Below are 21,607 nucleotides of genomic sequence, written 5' to 3'. Positions count from 1 at the left end.
TTCTTTGCTTATCAGAAATTGTTTTGGATTTTGAAGAAATCTATTTGTGGAGATTATAAATAAATAAAAATCTCAGCTATTGGGGAAAAATGATACAGTTGTGATTGTAATTCCAATCCAATCTCTTCTTGTTCTATTTCCATTTCAATTCTGGATTATAGTTGCTCTGGTTGTTTTTTTTTTAAAATTCAAAGATAAACTTGAGATTGGTTGTTCTTCAATGAAATTTGTTAAAATTCTAAGTTAATGCTTTTTCATTCAAGTTTTTTATCAGAGATATCTGCCTGTTGGTTGATATATGAATGTTATTCATTCTTATTTGGCCAATATGTTGTTGGTATTGGAGAAATTTTCCCCTTTCCTGATCTGGGTATTTTAAAATTGCAAATGGGAGAATAAATTAAAAAAAAAAATTATTTATTTCAGTCTCTGTGAGACTGTGTTTTTTTTGCTGTGTATGAATTTTACTAACAGCAAATTTTAGAAAAAATTAAAAAAAATTAAATAATTGTTATTTGTTGGGGAGCTGCGTATCCCATTGGGATAGCAGCGCACCCCAAGGGGAGCTGCATGCTTCCCTTTGGGAACAGCAGCGCTCCCTTTGGGGAATGTTGTGTGCTCCCTTGGAAAGCAACGCTTCCCCTTTGGGGGCTGCGTGAGCTTCCCATGGGGACCACGTGGGGTCCACGTATTTTTTTTTATTTTTTTTTTTAGTTAAAAAAAAATAAATTAATAAATAAATTTATTAGTTTTAAAAGTTTTTTTTTTATATAAAGTGTTTAATTAATTATTAATTAATATTATTATATATTTATCAATGGGAATAAATGTATATATGTTGATTAATACTTAATTGGATTATTATGCAATATTAAATATTAATTGTGTATATTTTATTAACCATAGGGTTATAAATATTTATGAATTAATATTTAATCCTTTTGGACCTATAATATTAGGGGAGCATCTTTTGAAAAAGATGAAATATTGTTTATATTGGAAAAATTTTCGAGATAAAACATACTTTATTCAAGAATATATATTGTTTGAAGATTTTAATGATATAGACCATCTGGAAATGTTAGAAATGAATATTTAACCCTTGGACATTATGAATTTAAACGATGTGCTTTTGGAAATTTAATTAAGTATCATTTGGGAAAATTGTTTAGTTACTGATATTCTCATTTAGTAAAATGAATGGTTAATTTATATTTTTCCGCTGTTTGAGAAATAGACAATGGTACTATTGCAAATTGTGATATTGTATTCACCTTGCAATGATGATTTCCTGCTAGTGTATTTTTGGAAACATAGATCATGTAGAAAACTTGATCGACTTTTAATGTTTAGATCAATTCGGAAAAGATTGTATTTGCTGAATATTACCTATGCGAGTTTAATTTCTGTATTCGCTTTTGCTTATGTAATGGCAAGTCGTGCTTTGTTTGATAGGTCCCTGTCGTATGGATTGGTTTGGGGTACCTGTTTCAGTCCTCGGTTCCGAGATGACTGTTGTTTTGTGGTGGTGTCGTATTTGGTCATATCCTCTATGTGGGTGTCGAATGATGATTCGTGGTTGACCTTAGTCGGTCAGGTCTCTAGTTAGAGTACCGTCTGTCAATGCACCTCGTATGAAGTCATGTTTGACCAAATGGTGGATCTCTCCATTTTGAACTCCGTTCGTCTGACCATGTCTATTCCTTGGTTTTTGAGTTCGTCTGAGTATAGTCTAGTGTCATATGGGAAAGTGGCTTTCGATTGGGAGCCGCGCCCAAAGTGGCTGCTGGGTAACCCATCGAAAGTGAGTCTAATAAGTGATAATCTAACAGTAGATTAGAATGTAATCTCTAAGTAAGATAAATGTGCCTCACACATGGGACGAGTGCTAACATAGACTCGACATGCTGTGAGAAGGCCTGAAATGGCAAACCATCATCCTTGTCTTCACGAGAGGATGTGTGGGTCCACATAAGGCTTGGATGGGCCGAAGGTTCGGATTAGGTTGCCAGGGTAACCCAGTGTATGGGGCCGGAACCTATGAAGACCTGCCATGGTAACCATACCAGGTTGTGTGATGACACTTGTCCCTACGTTCACTAGTGTGTTGTCGTTTTGTCCTGTAGGAGCACTTTTGTGGGTCGCCCTATTGTCTTTACCCTTGTGAGTACCTGGTTTCATGTTAGACCTTGGGTGGTGATGACTTTGTTTTGTGGATGCTCTCCTGGACCTTTGTATTAGCTTTGATTATGTTCAGCTGGATCCTTTTCTTTTCAAGGATCGTTTATGTATTAATTGACCGATGCGGTCACTTGTATATTGTTTATGTTTTGCCTTGATGGCCGGATTGGAAATGGTGTAACCTCTTGTATTCCTAACTTTATTAATTATCAGAGGGGTCTTGCAGTTGAGCAGACCCGGAGATGTAGCCCTTTAGGGGTGAACTCCGAGATCATTATGGTGTTATGTGATGTTATTCTCTTATGTTTCCCTTATTCAACTTTATCATGTATGAATAGCTTATGTTAGAATGTATAAGTGGATAAGATGGAATTAACTTTAAATGTTTATATGCAGTTCTTTCTTGAATGCCATTTGGATCAAATGCATAAGTGGTTTAGATGAGATTTATCGTAGATGCATGTATGCAATTGTCTTTTAAATGCAATAAATTGGAATATGAAAGAATGTAACTTAGAGTAATGGAATATATTCAGTTGTTGTTAAGGAAATTAAGTATGCTTGAAAAGATCTCATATGTTTATGATGAAATTCTAGTGTGTTAGAATATTAGATGTATGGCTTGTATTTTAATGAAAAGCTTGAATGAAGATTATGAATAGATCTTAATGGATGAATCTTTGCTTGTGATTTATATTTCCATCTTCTGAAAGAAATTATCCTGATTAAGAATTATCTCGTTATTAAGATAATCAGCTTATTGGATTAATTGTGTGAGTTAAGTGAATTGTGAAATTTAAGTAATCTCGTTGGGAAACTCTTTAGGTGTTAGTTGATGTCTTCCGCTATGTAATCTGAATCTTTGATATCTTGTTGTATCTTAATGTGGTGTAACTTTTTAAAAAAAAAAAATTATTGCACTCTATTCTTGTGTTTTGGCTTATCCCTTCGGGGTTTCCTGGCGGGGCATTACATTTGGTATCAGAGCCCATGTTGCAAACACTGGGATCTCTGGTGTCGCTTGTGCCCTCTTTTGGTGTGAGATGTATCGACCTTATGTGTATGCTTGTCCTCCTTTTGTATGTGAGTGATTGAGCAGACCGTAACTTGTGTGTAACATGTGTGTGTTCACACCTTGTTTTCACCTTCTTGATGTTGGTGTTTGAGTGCTTATATGTGCATTGTTTGCTTATTGATGTCTGGGTCTACGATTACTCGTATTTTGAAAGAGAGTCGTATGTACCTTCCTTTTTGAGTGTTGTACTCTATAGACTAATCCATTTGGGTTGGTCAGTGCTTGTCTTGAATCTGAAAGTGCGAATTGTGTTCGTTTAAGATTATGATCTAGCTTAGTGTTGTCCACTTGAAGGACTAGTATGGCAATTATTGAATGCTTATTTTGTAGAAAATTAAATGATTATCACCATTCCTCTCTTTCTTTCTGGAAATTAAAATGATTAAGATATGTGTAATTATCTTTGATTTGAGTTTTCTTGTTTGCGAGAGAGAAAAGGGTGTGACTTCTTGAACCCTTGTGTGAGCCTTATGACGCTCATGTGTTTTTTTTAAATAATAAAAAGGGCTTTGGATTTGAAAGTTAACATTGGCTATTGGGAGGAAACCGTATGTGTACGTTTAAAGAATTCTCCATGTGTATTTTGTAGGAGTAGCATAATTAAATTCTATCTTAGTAAGGTGCATTACTATGTGAATAGTTGAATTATGTGAAACTGCTTGGTTTGTAGAATAAGTATTAAAAAGGAGCATGTTATTGTAGCTTCAAGAGAGTATTAATGTGTTCCCCGAAAGATTGTTTGATGTGTTTCATTAAACCAGTTTGATTGAAGATTTATTTTAGCAAATGCTCCATTGAACTCGCTTTTGGGTATATGTAATTACCTTAATGTGTTTAGAAAGTGCGAATGAAAAGCTTGTTTGATGCGCATGCATTAAGATGTATTATTTAGTTGATAGCTCCTCACTTACTTTTGATTGTAATGTGATTTCTATAATAGGTTGCAAATTATGACATGTGTCTGTATTGTATTATTATAAGTGAGTGTTTACAAGAGGTCTGGTATTATCGAAAAGATTGCCTGTCTTGATCTCTGTTTTGCTTGGAAAACTAGAACCTCCTGTTGCAACCATAATTATTGGAAGTGTTTTTGTTAGGCTGATTGTCATCCTTCTAAACGGTAGCGAAATGAAAACCGTGTAATTAAAATGATAGGCTTATAGTGAGAAATTTTATAATGTAGTGTGATCTGTTGATCTTGCGTTTTTGTAGGAAATAGTTTGGTTATCAAACTCTCTTTCCCCTTCTCTTTGCCTAATCATAAGATTTTTAGAAATGGTATTAAAGAATGCATTGATATAAATAGAATGTTTATAAAACATGTGAAATTGTACTATTGCATTTTGGCTTCATATTGAAAGATGAAAGTCCTCTTTGGGAAAAGAATTTGCATAGTTAGTAATTTAGTTATGAATGCTTAGTGAGATTCGAGAAAGCTATAAGAATGATGTTATTTCCTTATGTAATTGTGAATTGTTAATAATTTCAGTACTTGTATCTAGAGTAAACTTGATTCAGTTATTTATATAGAAAGCATAATTAAAATCTTCCTTGAATAGATGTTAGCGTACTGAAAAGTACTACTCGTAAATGTGACTAAACCAGTACTGGTGTAATTGTATGTATTGTAAGAAACCAGTGCTTATTATATGTGCCCATGGATTGGTGAAGTAATCAACCATGGAGGATAGGTTGCTTATGAGTATGGGAAACCATACTGTTTATGTGATGTTGCTTATTTGTTTCCCTACTGAGCACCAAACCTCGGGTTGTGGGTAACTTAGTATGTTAAGGGGTAGTATTCGAAGTAACCGTTCCTTGAATAGTATGGATTGGCGTACGAGTAATGTCGGCGCGAAGCGACTTTAGCTTCTCTACTTCGAGGAATGATATAGTTGTACTATTAAACTGTATCAAAGGTGTACTCAATACTTTCCCTTTTGATGAATCTATTTATAGGTTTATATGTGACAGCCTATTCCTTTCTTTTATTTGAGCTTTTCGATGGTGATTCTTGTGTATAGTGATGGTGTGATTTGGAGGATCCTTTGCCTTGTCTTCATGAAAGGTAGGTTTATTTACATGTGCTGCCAGTTAGTATGTGTTGGTGGGCATGTGGGTGGGCCCTAGTCATGTATACCTCTGACTTGACTTACGGCGAGTATCCTTCTAGATACGTCGCTATGCGGGATGTGACCTGCGCGTGCTTTTTCCATGAGGTACACTACCATGCGGGATACGCCCATTGCGTGTTTTCTCCGCTTGGGGTATTGCCATGCCGCGTGACGACGTGATGCAGGGTGATGTCGAAGTGCACACCGCCATGCCATGTGGGTAGTGTGACTATGTCGCACCACATGATGAGCTATTGCAATAGCTAGTTAGTTGTTCCTTCCTTCCTCGTTGGTGGCTAGATGTTAGTCACATAGTGATGTTATGTGCAATTGTGATATTCTTTGTATTTCTTTGGGGACTAGCAATTTATTTTACTTTGACTTTGAAGGTTTAGCCACGATCTTGTGATCTTTTACACTTTTGATTTGGTGTTGCAATTCCGGATTATTTTCTTGCCTTACTGTTGGAATTGATGATTTATTATCTTTATTCATCTGTACTTTGGTGGCTAAACTGGTTTATCCTTATTGTTTTCGTATGCTGGTCTTGTGTTGAAATGTGAAATTCCTCTCCAAGGACGTATGATACGGATTTGGTAGAGTGTGTGCGAGGAAGTAGACGTAGGGAACCTTGAGGATGGGGGTATGTGAGACTGTGATGCAGCTAGGATCCACTACCTACCTATGTGTGGTGACTATCTCTTGGAGGCTAACCACCTTGCTCAACAAGGGATATTCACAAAGGTCTTGTATGGAAGGTAGCACCGCTATGGTGTGCCTAGCACCATCGAGCCTTGAGTGAGATATTGGATATTTATGATCATATTGTTGTTCTAAGATCAGGCATAGAGATGCTGATCATGCATGTTATCTTTGACCAAGCATTAGACATGCTCACATGTGGCCTTTTGAGTTATGCATTCCAGTTTTGTGGATAGTTATTAATTGTATCATGGAGTAAATTGTGTTAACTTGTCACTATGTTATGGGACATAGTCTTTGGAAAGGTTTTCTTATGCCTGACAAGTGTAATCAATTGAGTTATTTTGTTGCTCTTATTTATTGGAAGTTAATTTGGTTGTAGAAATTGATATTTAAAGCTAGTTCTATTCAATAAAATTTTATGATAAAGATGTATTGGTAACAGAAATTGATCATGATGGCATGTTTTCTTGTCATTTTTGGTAGATGATTATGGTAATTGTTGTTTACCTCTTTGTAATGCTTTAATTTGGTGTAATGAAAGGAAGAAAATTCTTGTTTCTCTGCTATGATTGTGGATAATTCCTAGAATATTTTAAGGAATGTATGGTTTTAGATGTATCTTGCCAATGCATAATGGCATTTGTAAAGGATTTTGCAATAATATTTCATTTATTTATGGAAAGATTTCTATGTGCAATTTGATCTTTGTTGAATGAGTTTTAGGGCTGATGCGTACGACATGTTCTCCATCTAGCCTTACGACTTCCAGGAGTAAGTCGGAACCTAGGGGGGAGAATGTAGTACCCCTGCCCTAATCAATTTCTAATCTCAGTTTTATCTTAGTTAGTTTATCATAATATAATGATTATAGTCAGATGTTTGATTTAATGCATAGCTGTTGGTGTGGTTTTCACACTAGTTGTATGCAAGTTGTTTAGTGTTCCTATTTCGTGGTATTAATATCGGGCTAACGCTTTCATTAAGTTTATATATGTATGCATGTATGACTCTTGGTTGCAGGAGATTTCAGGTACAACGCCGCATGAGTGCGAGGTTCGTCTTCACCTGGATTTGCAGATTTGAGTGTACCTCTTTAATCCTTAGAGTTGGATTAGGTGGTCGTAAGACCCTAGTTGACCATAGTCGTGCTCAAGGGAGCACTGTTAGTCGTCGTCGGTATTCCCTTTTGGTTGGGTTTGCAAGTCGTCAGTCTGGTTGACTTTCTTGGTTTGCGTGCTTGGTGTATATGGTTAAATTGATTAATTAGTCCTTAGTATTTAATTTGATTAAATATGTGTTTGTGCATTAAAGATTAATGGACTAAATTAATCGGGATTTCTTTATGTGAATTATCGTTGATTTGAATTGCTCGATTTAAATTGGGAGCAAGTTCAATTAAATAGTTAATTTTAATATTAAATTTGTTATGTTTATGTTGTTGAAAAAGAAAGATTTAAATTTATTTGCAATAGAGTTAATTTAATCTTCTTGGCATTTTTGAAATGGAAAGGTTAAATTGAATTAATTGAGAAAATCAATTTTGAATTGAAAAACAATTTAATTTGTTGATATAGTTGGAAAATAGTAAATTTTGGGAATTATTTTAAATAAAAATTTTAATTCCAAAAAAATGAAATTTTGGTCAACTCTTCCTTATAACCTAGACTTTTGGAAAATTTTGGGGGATTGATATTTTTGGAAAAATGTTTGTTGAAAAATATATTTTTGGATGAAAATTTGGGGGTTTTGGAGGAGGAGAAATCTCTTGAGCCTGCAGGTTGGGCTCCTTACTAAATCTTTTCCAGGATTGCTATAAGAGGTAAGATTCTGGTTTATATTTTGGTTCTTTGCTTATCAGAAATTGTTTTGGATTTTGAAGAAATCTGTTTGTGGAGATTATAAATAAATAAAAATCTCAGCTATTGGGGAAAAATGATACAGTTGTAAAATTGTAATTCCAATCCAATCTCTTCTTGTTCTATTTCCATTTCAATTCTGGATTATGGTTGCTCTGGTTGTTTTTTTTTTTTAAATTCAAAAATAAACTTGAGATTGGCTGTTCTTCAATGAAATTTGTTAAAATTCTAAGTTAATGCTTTCTCATTCAAGTTTTTTATCAGAGATATCTGCCTGTTGGTTGATATATGAATGTTATTCAATCTTATTTGGCCAATATGCTGTTAGTATTGGAGAAATTTTCCCCTTTCCTAATCTGGGTATTTTAAAATTGCAAATGGGAGAATAAATAAATTAAAAAAATTATTTATTTCAGTCTCTGTGAAACTGTGTTTTTTTTGCTGTGTATGAATTTTACTAACAGCAAATTTTAGAAAAAATTTAAAAAAATTAAATAATTGTTATTTGTTGGGGAGCTGCGTATCCCATTGGGATAGCAGCGCACCCCAAGGGGAGCTGCGTGCTTCCCTTTGGGAACAGCAGCGCTCCCTTTGGGGAATGCTGCGTGCTCCCTTGGGAAGCAGCGCTTCCCCTTTGGGGGCTGCGTGAGCTTCCCATGGGGACCACGTGGGGTCCACGTGGAAACCCCCCCCCCCTTTTTAATTTGTATTTTTTTTATTATTTTTTTTTAGTTAAAAAAAAAAATTAATAAATAAATTTATTAATTTTAAAAGTTTTTTTTTTATATAAAGTGTTTAATTAATTATTAATTAATATTATTATATATTTATCAATGGGAATAAATGTATATATGTTGATTAATACTTAATTGGATTATTATGCAATATTAAATATTAATTGTGTATATTTTATTAACCGTAGGGTTATAAATATTTATGAATTAATATTTAATCATTTTGGACCTATAATATTAGGGGAGCGTCTTTTGAAAAAGATGAAATATTGTTTATATTGGAAAAATTTTCGAGATAAAACATACTTTATTCAAGAATATATATTGTTTGAAGATTTTAATGATATAGGCCATCTGGAAATGTTAGAAATGAATATTTAACCCTTGGACATTATGAATTTAAACGATGTGCTTTTGGAAATTTAATTAAGTATCATTTGGGAAAATTGTTTAGTTACTAATATTCTCATTTAGTAAAATGAATGGTTAATTTATATTTTTCCTCTGTTTGAGAAATAGACAATGGTACTATTGCAAATTGTGATATTGTATTCACCTTGCAATGATGATTTCCTGCTAGTGTATTTTTGGAAACATAGATCATGTAGAAAACTTGATCGAATTTTAATGTTTAGATCAATTCGGAAAAGATTGTATCTGCTGAATAATACCTATGCGAGTTTAATTTTTGTATTCGCTTTTGCTTATGTAATGGCAAGTCGTGCTTTGTTTGATAGGTTCCTGTCGTATGGATTGATTTGGGGTACCTGTTTCAGTCCTCGGTTCCGAGATGACTGTTGTTTTGTGGTGGTGTCGTATTTGGTCATATCCTCTATGTGGGTGTCGAATGATGATTCGTGGTTGACCTTAGTCGGTCAGGTCTCTAGTTAGAGTATCGTCTGTCAGTGCACCTCGTATGAAGTCATGTTTGACCAAATGGTGGATCTCTCCATTTTGAACTCCGTTCGTCTGACCATGTCTATTCCTTGGTTTTTGAGTTCGTCTGAGTATAGTCTAGTGTCGTATGGGAAAGTGGCTTTCGATTGGGGGCCGCGCCCAAAGTGGCTGCTGGGTAACCCATCGAAAGTGAGTCTAATAAGTGATAACCTAACAGTAGATTAGAATGTAATCTCTAAGTAAGATAAATGTGCCTCACACATGGGACGAGTGCTAACATAGACTCGACATGTTGTGAGAAGGCCTGAAATGGCAAACCATCATCCTTGTCTTCATGAGAGGATGTGTGGGTCCACATAAGGCTTGGATGGGTCGGAGGTTCGGATTAGGTTGCTAGGGTAACCCAGTGTATGGGGTCGGAACCTATGAAGACCTGCCATGGTAACCATACCAGGTTGTGTGATGACACTTGTCTCTACGTTCGCTAGTGTGTTGTCATTTTGTCCTGTAGGAGCACTTTTGTGGGTCGCCCTATTGTCTTTACCCTTGTGAGTACCTGGTTTCATGTTAGACCTTGGGTGGTGATGACTCAGTTTTGTGGATGCTCTCCTGGACCTTTGTATTAGCTTTGATTATGTTCAGCTGGATCCTTTTCTTTTCAGGGATCGTTTATGTATTAATTGACCGATGCGGTCACTTGTATATTGTTTATATTTCGCCTTGATGGCCGGATTGTAAATGGTGTAACCTCTTGTATTCCTAACTTTATTAATTATCAGAGGGGTCTTGCAGTTGAGCAGACCCGGAGATGTAGCCCTTTAGGGGTGAACTCCGAGATCATTATGGTGTTATGTGATGTTATTCTCTTATGTTTCCCTTATTCAACTTTATCATGTATGAATAGCTTATGTTAGAATGTATAAGTGGATAAGATGGAATTAACTTTAAATGTTTATATGCAGTTCTTTCTTGAATGCCATTTGGATCAAATGCATAAGTGGTTTAGATGAGATTTATCGTAGATGCATGTATGCAATCGTCTTTTAAATGCAATAAATTGGAATATGAAAGAATGTAACTTAGAGTAATGGAATATATTCAGTTGTTGTTAAGGAAATTAAGTATGCTTGAAAAGATCTCATATGTTTATGATGAAATTCTAGTGTGTTAGAATATTAGATGTATGGCTTGTATTTTAATGAAAAGCTTGAATGAAGATTATGAATAGATCTTAATGGATGAATCTTTGCTTGTGATTTATATTTCCATCTTCTGAAAGAAATTATCCTGATTAAGAATTATCTCGTTATTAAGATAATCAGCTTATTGGATTAATTGTGTGAGTTAAGTGAATTGTGAAATTTAAGTAATCTCGTTGGGAAACTCTTTAGGTGTTAGTTGATGTCTTCCGCTATGTAATCTGAATTTTTGATATCTTGTTGTATCTTAATGTGGTGTAACTTTTTAAAATAAAAAAAATTATTGCACTCTATTCTTGTGTTTTGGCTTATCCCTTGGGGGTTTCCTGGCGGGGCATTACAATTTCCCAATGCCAACACTCAATATATAAATGCGCTTCAAGATGGAATATCCACTTGTCAACACCCAAGAAGAGAGGTTCAAGTTATTATTCTTCAACTCCCAAGAATCATCCCAACTTACATGTAGCTCCTCTTTGGTCATAGATTCTCTTGTATGTCTACTTGTTAATGACCTTCATCATGCTTTGACAAATTAGCATACAATGTCATACCCAACATTACAAGAGACGAATTGTGTGATCCAAGTAATCTAATGAACTCCTCCAAGTGTCAACATGATTCCACAAGAGCCAAAAATTACAAGATATTAAAATATTTACAAAGCTTACAAGATGTACAACATGCTAAGCAGAATATTCTAACAAAACTAAAACTAGGGATTGGACTAGAGCAACAAGAATGATGGTAAGAGATGGACAAATGTGAAATAAGATTCCAAAGGCTAGCAGAAGATGTTTCCCAAATTTCAAAGTCTATGGGTAAGTTAAACAAACCAAAAAGTGTTCTCCAAGCCATAACTCAAAAGATGGGGATTGACAAAGAACAAGACAAATGGGGAGATTTGGGTCTAGGAATGAGGAGATTTCATCGATTCTAAATCTTTCCGCCCAACAAATTTGGCTCTAGTGGTGAGGAATGAAGAAATTTGAGACCATAGACTCGAGTTTAATTCCTGTAAGGCACCTTGTAGCGGCTGCAGGGACAAATCAAGTGTAGCCACATTAAGGAACTAAGCCCATCCCCATGTCTTCGTCTACCCCAAAGTTTTTGTTGATGTGAGCATTCAGCATAGTGTGATGGCAGAGGGTGGGTATCGTTTCCACTATTGCCCAAGTTCAAAACCCCATATAGACAAGTGGACCTAAAGGATTCATGCCCTACCAGACCTCCCACTCATGGGTTGTATAGTTTCACTTTGGAATGAGGCCCCTTGTGTTGTCCCCATCACATGGGTCTCCTTGTGCTGTCTCCATCGAATGGGTCGGTATGCATCTAGCTTACCAATAAAATGTCACAAACACACACATAATTTATATATTGCCAACCAAAAACATTGCCAAATAATCAAATGCAGAAGCATATATGCACACACACACACACACACACACACACACACACAGATTATATATTGCCAACCAAAAACCTTGCCAAATAATCAAACGCAGAAGCATGTATGCACACACATACTTACGCACGCATAAATACAAACATACAGAGACACATGCATACTGAATCTTGCCAGCCAAAAAACCTTGCAAAATAATCAAATGCAAAAGCACACCCTGACATACCTACCATTTTCATGCAATTCAGGACACTGAAATGCTTGTATATTCTTTATCAACATAGTTTATGATTACATCCATAATCATGACCAATAAAAATATTTCCTTTTTCATTTAGAAAAGCATCTCAAGAGAACAATCAGGCTACTCTGAGTGTGTGCAAAACAAAATCAGTTGAAGTGAAATTAGAATGAATCACATATAACCAAACCAGACTACTCAGCAGACGCTTTATAGTGAAACAGATATCTTTTTTTTTAAAGTTAGTTTCTTAATTCCACAATACAGAGATCTAGCTTTACCATAGAAGTAATGCCTACCAGGATAACTTATATTAATAAAGTATAGATAGTAGCTTACTCATGCCAGCAAAACAAAAAAATGAGATGTCTTTTTAAAGAAGACTTGTACCTGATACACCTTACAATCTTCTTCAGATTTTTTTAAACTGAAACAAAGAGAAGCAAATGCGTTTTGTTAGATATGAAATCCATATCAACAAATGATATATGACATCAGAAATCTAATTATATCCTATGAGTCTCATACTACCTGTCTCTCAGAATTAAAACTATTCCTGTAGCCGCACCAGGTGCATGTTCTTCCTCTACATGTTCCTGCCATGTCAACACTAATGAATGAGGTGGCAAAGTCCTATGTTAAAAAGAACCAAAGGACTGAATTTAATCAAAAACAATCAAGGATCAAAACTACAACAGCCGCATCTCTCGTGCAGAATAGAGAATAAAGTTAAAAACAGGATTCACATATTCACAAGAGATGATTACAGGCATATTTACCATTTGGAAGGATAGTCAAAGTAACTAAAACATAATAAGAATCAATTCACTGATCGTGGGCCACAGTGTGGCCTGAAACATCAATTTAAATGATCTCTGATCTGATTTTCTTCGAAGATGCGTTTTATTAATAAGAATCAAGTTAAAGCCATCCCAAAAGGATTACCCTACATTGTTCCTCTAAAATTGTAACCATCCAGATGACAATGATCATAGCAGCTTCAAACCTCTAGACTTATCCTGACTGAAGACTTAAAGACAATTGAGCCAACATAAATCTTTTAAAATCTATTTTCCATTTTGTTGAGTTAGGTGATGAGAAACTTGCTGGTACTCATGGAGTTCTTGATTCCATTTTGAACAATTTAATAAATTAGAGAGAAAAAATGGATGAATCTGTTGTTGATGCGATGTTAATTGATAACCAACAATTTGTATAGAGATATGGTACCTACCCCATGATGTCCAATGAAGAGATCCTTGCCAAAAATCAGACGATTATATTTTTTTTATAGCTTCCTCAACGAGTACTGTTTTCTAGAAACTAATTGATGCTTCCACTAAAACTTAAGCGTGCAATTGTCATGTCACCTATTAGGGGAGCTTCTATATCAGGTAGGAATTGAAAAGGCAGAGTTGCATGGAAACAGATATGGTATCAGGCTACCATCAGCTATGGATATGGCAAACTTTCAAGATCCTCTGATACAGATACAGCTAGATACAACAATTATAGAAACGAGCATATATCCAACTGTTAAAAATTATGTAGAGGGGTATGGATGATAACTTTAAAAAAAATTATTTATAATAATATATATTTTGGTTTTTTTATATTTTAAACTACAATATTTATGTGTGCATGTGTGTACACTTTTTTGTTTTTTGTTTTTTTTCGTTTGCAAACTTTGAATGTTTAGCAGAAGCACTTTATTGAATATTACACCAAACACGGTAGAGCCAAATCCAAATGTTTTCGATATGGCTCAAATATAGGTTCATTTACGGATATGTCCAGATATGGTATCCATGCCATATTTCGGAGTATCATTTCCATATCAAGTATCCGATACTCAGATACATGTATCCAGATTCCAGATTGAGAAGGATAATTATCCAGCAACTTTTTAAAAAGTTGTCAAAGTGATTGGCGCAATGATACCAGTTATATAGTTGTTGGAAGAGTTATTATGAACAGAAACCCTTCCATTTTTTTAACTCCTTGTGCCAACCAACACAAAGATCTTATTTTGGAAAACAAAGGAAAAATGAGTTGTGTTAAACAGTAAACCTATTGTCAAGAGAACAAAGAGCATCACCAAAAGAACATATAACGACACTTGAATCCTCAAATTCATGAGGATGCTCGCAGATAAGAAAGAATTTGTGTGAGCCAGAATCACAAAATTTACAACATATTTATAACTTTGCAATATCTACTTGTAATGAAGAGATAACCCAAGAATTGTAGATAGGATTTTTTAATGAACATTTTTGGAGCTATGCTACGGAGATTGCAAAGGAGAATGACAAATTATTTGCCCTTCCAACATGATAAATTGACGAAAGAATAAAAGATTATGTGTGCATGTGTGTGCACCTGTGTATTCTTCTTTCAAGATTCCACCCATAATTGCCTTCTTAAAAAATGAGAATTTATTCTTCCACAACAATAATATCATTTTAACTCCATGAGATTGTATGTAATATTCTTTCCTTACAATGATATGCTAAACTAAAAAAATCTGTATAAAATACCTTGAAGTCTTCATCATCATCTAAAGGACGAGGCCGCTTGTTACCTGCAATAATGGACAGTTGGATAAACTAAATAGTTAGCATTTCTTGGTCAATTCTCTAAACAAAAAAATAAAGAGTTTGGATTTCGGACATACGTGTAATGTTTCCTGCATAATCTCCACCAAAATCATCATCCTGTAAAAGGTCAAAAAGAAATTTGTTTGAAGGTATATAATAAATAAAATATATATGCAACAATACAAAACAATAGTTGGAGGAGTCAGCATACATCATCCAGGTTAGGGGAACTGGCCATGGCGGTGACACAACTCAGTGACAAATGCTCATTATGTTTTCCTTACTCCCTTCTGAGCACAAACAATCAAATTCTTTAGAAAAAACGTCATCAAATAATGCAAAAACCATTTCTAAATTCCCCTACTATGGCTCAAGCACAATTCTTGTTCTCTACGAGGATAGATGGAACTCAATCCCATTAATCCCGCAATTAAAGTAGAGAAATAACCAGCAAACAAGAGGAAACTTAAGATAATTGTTAGGAAAGCCCACAGCGGAACCAAGAACAAAGTGCCAAATCCCTAACTCCTTTCAATTTTTTTGTGGCTTGGTTCAGTTCAATTAACAGTTAGGAGTGTAACAGTAAGGCATATTTTAAATCTTACAAAGTTTTAATGGTGTCAATATGTTATTTACTAGCGCTTGCACCAAAACAAAGCTGCAATGGTTACGCCGATAGTTATATAAGTCACAGGGCTCGCCAAATTTCACCCATGAAATTCGGAATGCGGCGAACTTCAAACGATTGCAGAAAAATCGTTGAAATTCGCTTTGAATTCGTAAAGACTAAATGACGTAGTATTTTTAATAAGTATATTTCAGGAAAACGTTTTTTATAGGCAATTTTTCCTAGTTCATAGGGGTTCGTGAGGATTTCTTCCGCCATTCTAGGGTTCCGCCTTTATCTGGGTTTTCATTAATCTTTCCAGAAACTGCGTCTTCACTATCATGTCGAAACATGGCAGCAGGTTTCGTGAGGATTTTTCTGCCATTTCATGGTTCTGCCTTTATCTGGGTTTTCATTAATCTTTCCTAAAGCTATATCTGAGCGGTAGTGTTGGATTTCGGAACTGGAGGCATGAGATATCCATACCATTCTAAAGCGCCCTATATCTGTATCTTGCGAAAGCGCCTCAAAGCACACCAACAGAAAACTTCCCGAATCTCACCGCTTCCCTTCGTGTCTTACTATCGTGTCTGCTGCAACGTTTCCCAACGAGCTATAGATTCAAAAATTTCTCCCAAAATTATTTAAAATCATATGTTAAACAGAAGTTTTATTATTATTATTAGTTCCTGTCGATAGGTAATCCTTGGATGCATTAGTTCCCTGAGGTTAGTCAATCATATTGTAGTATTTTGAAATATTTATATTTATTTGTATAGTTTTGTTTTAGGTATATTTTATTGAAATTTGAAAAATACTATTTATCTTTTTTCTTATTGGTCTATTCTGCAAACAAGTCATTGAAAAAAATTTGTTTTTATTTTTGTTAAATGATCAAATATTTAATTAATTTAGAACAATCCAAAATCACAATAAATGACAAGAATCTAAGAAAATCTTATATTCTTCAGTGAAATATACCAAAATCTAAATAAATTATTCTTAAATCTGAATAAAATATTATGACATAAGATATGTATCCCTAAAAATTTTCATTTCATTCAATGCATATTTATTTATGTTTTTGACATTTGTGTATTTCTTCAATGCATTGAATTGTTTGTAGAGGACAATGTACAGAGAATGTCCACATTCAGCTCTCATATGCATTTCGATTATTGACATTTATGTATTTGTTGAATGCATTTTATTGTTAATACAGGACATTATACAGGAAATGGCCTCTCACATCAGTGTTCTATTAAAGTGTAGGTCCCATTTTTAGAAAGGACAAAATAAATATTATTATTTTTAGTAATGAATGCATATTCATTTTTGTCGAGTGGTTGGCGGTATTAATTTGCCCAGTCTAGAATGTTCATCTGTATTTATCTGTTGTGGCGTATGTATTTTAGCAGTGTTGCAGATAGTTATTATTCTCTTGTCATGTGAGAGAGGATTGACTATTAGTTGCAGGAGGTGTGGAACACAGTTTGCAGTCTAGTTGCAGATTTTGGTAAAACGACTTTCTTGTAAACCTGTAACCCTTTTTTTTGGGACTTGAAGAGCATTTTTGTCTTGGTGGAGTTTTGAAGTAGATAGAGACGTATTGTTTCTACTGACAGGCTTTTTGAAACCAGCTCTTATTGATCTCTTAGTTTGTGTGTTCGATTCATATTTCTTTGGTGTGGTAAAACAATACTCTTATTTTGGCAGACTTATTGAAGAGCCTATTTACTGTTTGAAGTGGAGTTCTGCACAAATAGACAGAAAAGAGGTACGCTTTGAAACTGGTTTTGAACTGGTAGCATATCGTAAACTTACTTTATCTGCAATGATTTTTTGTTGTTTTTGTTGTTGGTTCTCTTGACTGTCTTGTTTGCTTTAATCTTAATGGGTTGGATTCTCTGCCATTCTTTTAGTACCGTAAACCACATCTCCTCCTCTGCAACACGCTCAACTTTTACTAATATTCTTCTCATGGTTCTCAATCATCTTCATCATCCTTGTTGGCAAATTTATCTTCTTTGGCATGTTTGCCTTGTGTTGGCATCTACTTCCAATCTATAGGTGTGACCTGTTGATTGAGAAGGGATGTTTCCTATCGAAAAGGCCTATGTTCAAATATCGGCCCACATTAGCCCTTATTGTATAATATCCAGCGACTCTCACCAGGACCTCGCTTTGTATCCTGGGTTGTTTTGTACCTGGAAGCTAACTTTTAAATATGGATTGTTCACACCATTCTCTTTCTATGGACATTATAGCAGTTAACCTTGTAACCTTTTGGCTCACATACATAGATAACTGGATCTCTACTTACAGACAATGCTTGTGCAGAAAAATATAACAATCTTGGTTGTAATCTAACATATACATGTAGCATTAGGATGGATGCCCATACCCTGTTCTAAGACTCCCATTTTATCAAACGTGGGAAGGGTGCTAGTGAAAGGTTGTTGAATCTGGCTTATTCTTGCCAGTTGCATTTGGTAGAAAGTTTCGAAAGCCATTTCCACAAATCAATTTTCTGCATATCCCGCAGTTATTATTGCATCCCCATGAGACAATATTTGTCTGAGGTTTTTTGTCAAACACTGAAGGCTTTCATTTTCAACATTTATAAGTAAGTGTTATATTCTAGAAAGAACATAGATGATCAACTTTTCTTTGAGTTTGCAGACGCACAAAAATATTATAAAAATTGCATATTGTTCAAGATCCTGATTTGGGGACATTACACCACACACAGTAGAAAATAAAAAAGGATAAGCTATGATATGGTTTGTTTGGCACACTTTTTGTGTTACTCATTGTTTCTGAGATTGAAGACAATATTAAAATAGACAAAGAATTTAGACCATACAAGCAAGATAAAGAGCCATCAAAGCGATTGTCTTCTTCCAATGCATTTGAAAAAATATATATATTTGTTCAGCTATATGTTGAATGCATTGAACTGTTACTAAAGTACAATTTACATCATATGCATCAACCACATTTATGAATCGTAACGGTTAACTACAATCTTTGTCTAGATTCGTCTATCTTTTGGTGCATTTGCTTATTGGAAACGACAACATTAATATCACTTTGTTGGCATTGTATTAATGCATCTACAAGAATTCCAGAGAACTCAAAATCATATTTATCATACTTGTCTAGGTATTTGCAAATTATTTCAGTAACAAGAAGAATGTTGTTTTCCACAAGCACGTATCAGCAATTAATCGCCTACGATCTTTTCTTGGCAAGAGAGATTTTGGACCGAACTTCTTTGTTTCAAATTTACAATTTTTTTTTTTTGTCATATACAGGCTACACAAGTAAGGTGAGTTATGTCCACAACCATGAAATTATAGAGGTTATTGCCTAATTTTCTTTTGTTGTTCATTTCTGGGGTTTCATACTACATATCTTGATTTTGGTGGATTCCATGGCCACTCAGATCCATGGATGAATGGAATATATTTTTCACATTGTATTTGTTGTCTAATTGCAAATGAAAGCAACTGTTTAGCTTTGAGTTTTTGATTAATTGTGTTTTTATGGTTGCTGGTTTTGCAATATTGTTCATTTCGCCTTCTATGTTGCGGAACATACAAAGTCTATGATATGACAAAGTAAGAAAGAGACTATACTGCCTCCCTTTTGCAACCACTTGGGCAAGATCAATAAACGGTCTAGCCAGTAGCCCTTGGGAATCCTCTTACCCACCTTCCAACTCCATTTCCCATGGACTAGAGCCCATCCCACAGGCATGTACAACCATCTCTCCCCCTTTCCACTCGCCTTGACAACTGAATAAGTTGCCTCTTCTTTGCATGGCTAACAATTCTCCACTGTTGTCGGCAGAGAGTAATCCAAACTTTCTGGACTTCTAATATCGTTGTCTACTCCTACGTGTTCATTTTCGGTTGTGGGGGATGTCGCAAATATGCCATTGCCAAAAGCACAGATCCTCTTGTCGCCATATGTATACTTGGGAATTGTCTTTGACAGTTTGGATGTGATTCTGTGCATGTTTTTTGTTACATCAATAATATGGATGAATGTGATTAATTTTAGTTGTCCACACCAACTGTTATCTTTGAATGTTTATTGAATTTATGCTTTACTTTCAATATTTGCCAGACAATTTAGTTTCTGTATGCGGGAAAAGCGGGTCGATAGAATTCAATATGTGAAAATATTCCAAAAGACTTGTCCACACACACACACACAGGACTTCTTGGTGCAAGCTATGGAGTAATGAAGTATCACTCAGCTTCCCAAGGTGGGTCCCATGGTTCTCTATCTTACAATGTCTCTCAAACCAATGTTTTTGCTCTCATATCACTGAGCAAAATGGTTTAGGGATGGCAAATGTAAGAACGAGGGATGCTTTGATAGATTTTATAATGAAATGCATCCTAAACTATGCATGATTCTACAAATGCAATAAACTAGATTTATAAGGTGACAAGGTTAGTATGAATACTATCCTAGCATACTATATTAGTTCAATGATTTAAGCTAATGATAATAGAAAGTATTCTAAACATGCATATTTAGACTAATTCCTGATTTAAAAGAGGCTAAAATGGTGAGCATAAAAATGATATATGAAAGTTTGAATGGATTTGAGCATAAGTATTATACTAAAGACTTTGATTGATCTCTAAAAATGGAGGAATGAGAGCTCTATTTATAGCAAAAATAGGGCAATGGATGGTCAGGATTGAAAGAGTTGATCAAGGGTTGAGTTTGAAAGTTGGGGATCCATGTTTGCAATTTGCACCAATGAAATGGTGACAAGTGTCAACATAGGGTTGGGTTGAGAGAAGGGGTTGGAGGCATTAAATGCCTGAGAAGACCTTATGGTTATCTAGAGGTAAGGGTTAGGCTTACCCATTGGATTAAGAGTTAATCCAAGGATAAACCCTTGTGCAAATGATTAAGAGATAATCATAGTCAAAGCATTAAAGGCTTGATGAGACCCTTGGGTTGGATGAAGGTTAAGTTAGGCAAAAAGTCTCTAACCATGTAAGAGGGTTGAATTAACCATTAATGGTTTGGGAGACTTTGGAAAATTAAGTGGTTGGAGACTTGAAGCCTTTAATGGTTATCAAAGACTTTAAGGGTTTGAGAAGTGACTTCCCTTTGTTTAGGGATGTGACAAAGTTTAGAAGATGGGTTAGGTTAATTTAGAAGTGATTAGAAGGGTCTAGAAGAAATTAGGAAGGGGTTTAGGAAGGCAAGTGGGAGATGTAGGAAAATGCAAGTGGATGGAGGGATAATAGGATTTAATTGAAATAAAGTTAATTTAATTCAATTTGGTTTCAATTTGGGGAGATTAAATAAATTAGATTTATTCAATTTAGGATAACTATTTAATTAAATTTGAATTTAATTAAAAGTGGATAGGGGGGGATTTAATTGAATAAAATGATTTATTCATTAAATGGGTATAGTGAATTTAATTTAAATAAATTGAGTAATTTACTTAATTAAATAGAGGAATGTGGGTAATTTAATTAAATTGGATTTAATTAAATAGAGAAATGAACATAAAATATTCATTTAGGAATATGGTCATTTTTATACGTCTACAGTTTCAATGTCATTTCTTATCTGATATATGGTGTGAGCATTCCTAAAAAATTATTTTTCCTTTTTGTCTTCTGGTTTTCAAGTTTTTTTTGTTTCTATGAGCTAGTGGAATATGACTTAGTGTGTTGAAGAGGCTGAATGTAAATGTTAGAATTCCTGTTCATTTTCGCTTTTGGAGTTAGGTTTTTCTAATTGTTGGAATATTGCACTTATGTTCTTTGCATAAAAATATTACAAGTTGCTCATAAACATTGCTTTTCTATCTTCTTTTGTAAGTTCTTAATTAACAAAGGGACAAAACTTTGTTCCTAAATACTGCACCTATCTTCTTTTGGTGCTTTTCTTATTGCTCATATTGATAAATCCAACATTTTAATATTTGGAATTACAATAAAAGAACA

General features: G+C 34.6%; 1 protein-coding gene across 3 annotated transcripts in view; it reads right to left on the bottom strand.

The window, feature by feature from the left end:
* The window catches only part of LOC131051631 (FKBP12-interacting protein of 37 kDa), a 184,021-nt gene extending 167,757 nt beyond the window's left edge, over window positions 1-16,264 (bottom strand). The window contains exons 1-6 of one of the 3 annotated variants that reach the window (XM_059209073.1): window positions 16,101-16,264; window positions 15,219-15,294; window positions 15,085-15,124; window positions 14,948-14,991; window positions 12,942-13,006; window positions 12,801-12,837 (exon numbers count right to left, since the gene is read on the bottom strand). In XM_059209073.1, coding sequence (XP_059065056.1) covers window positions 12,801-12,837; window positions 12,942-13,006; window positions 14,948-14,991; window positions 15,085-15,124; window positions 15,219-15,245 — 213 coding nt within the window. In that variant the 5' untranslated portion in view covers window positions 15,246-15,294; window positions 16,101-16,264. Of the gene's footprint in view, window positions 1-12,800; window positions 12,838-12,941; window positions 13,007-14,947; window positions 14,992-15,084; window positions 15,125-15,218; window positions 15,298-16,100 lie in introns of all 3 variants that reach the window. The other 2 variants (XM_059209072.1, XM_059209074.1) reach the window with 2 other exon arrangements.
* Window positions 16,265-21,607: the final 5,343 nt, after the last annotated feature.

This window comes from Cryptomeria japonica, chromosome 7 (assembly GCF_030272615.1).
Source record: "Cryptomeria japonica chromosome 7, Sugi_1.0, whole genome shotgun sequence".
Taxonomy (NCBI): domain Eukaryota; kingdom Viridiplantae; phylum Streptophyta; class Pinopsida; order Cupressales; family Cupressaceae; genus Cryptomeria; species Cryptomeria japonica.
The sequence above is the reverse complement of the archived record's forward strand: the minus strand, read 5'-3'. Positions and strand labels throughout refer to the sequence as shown.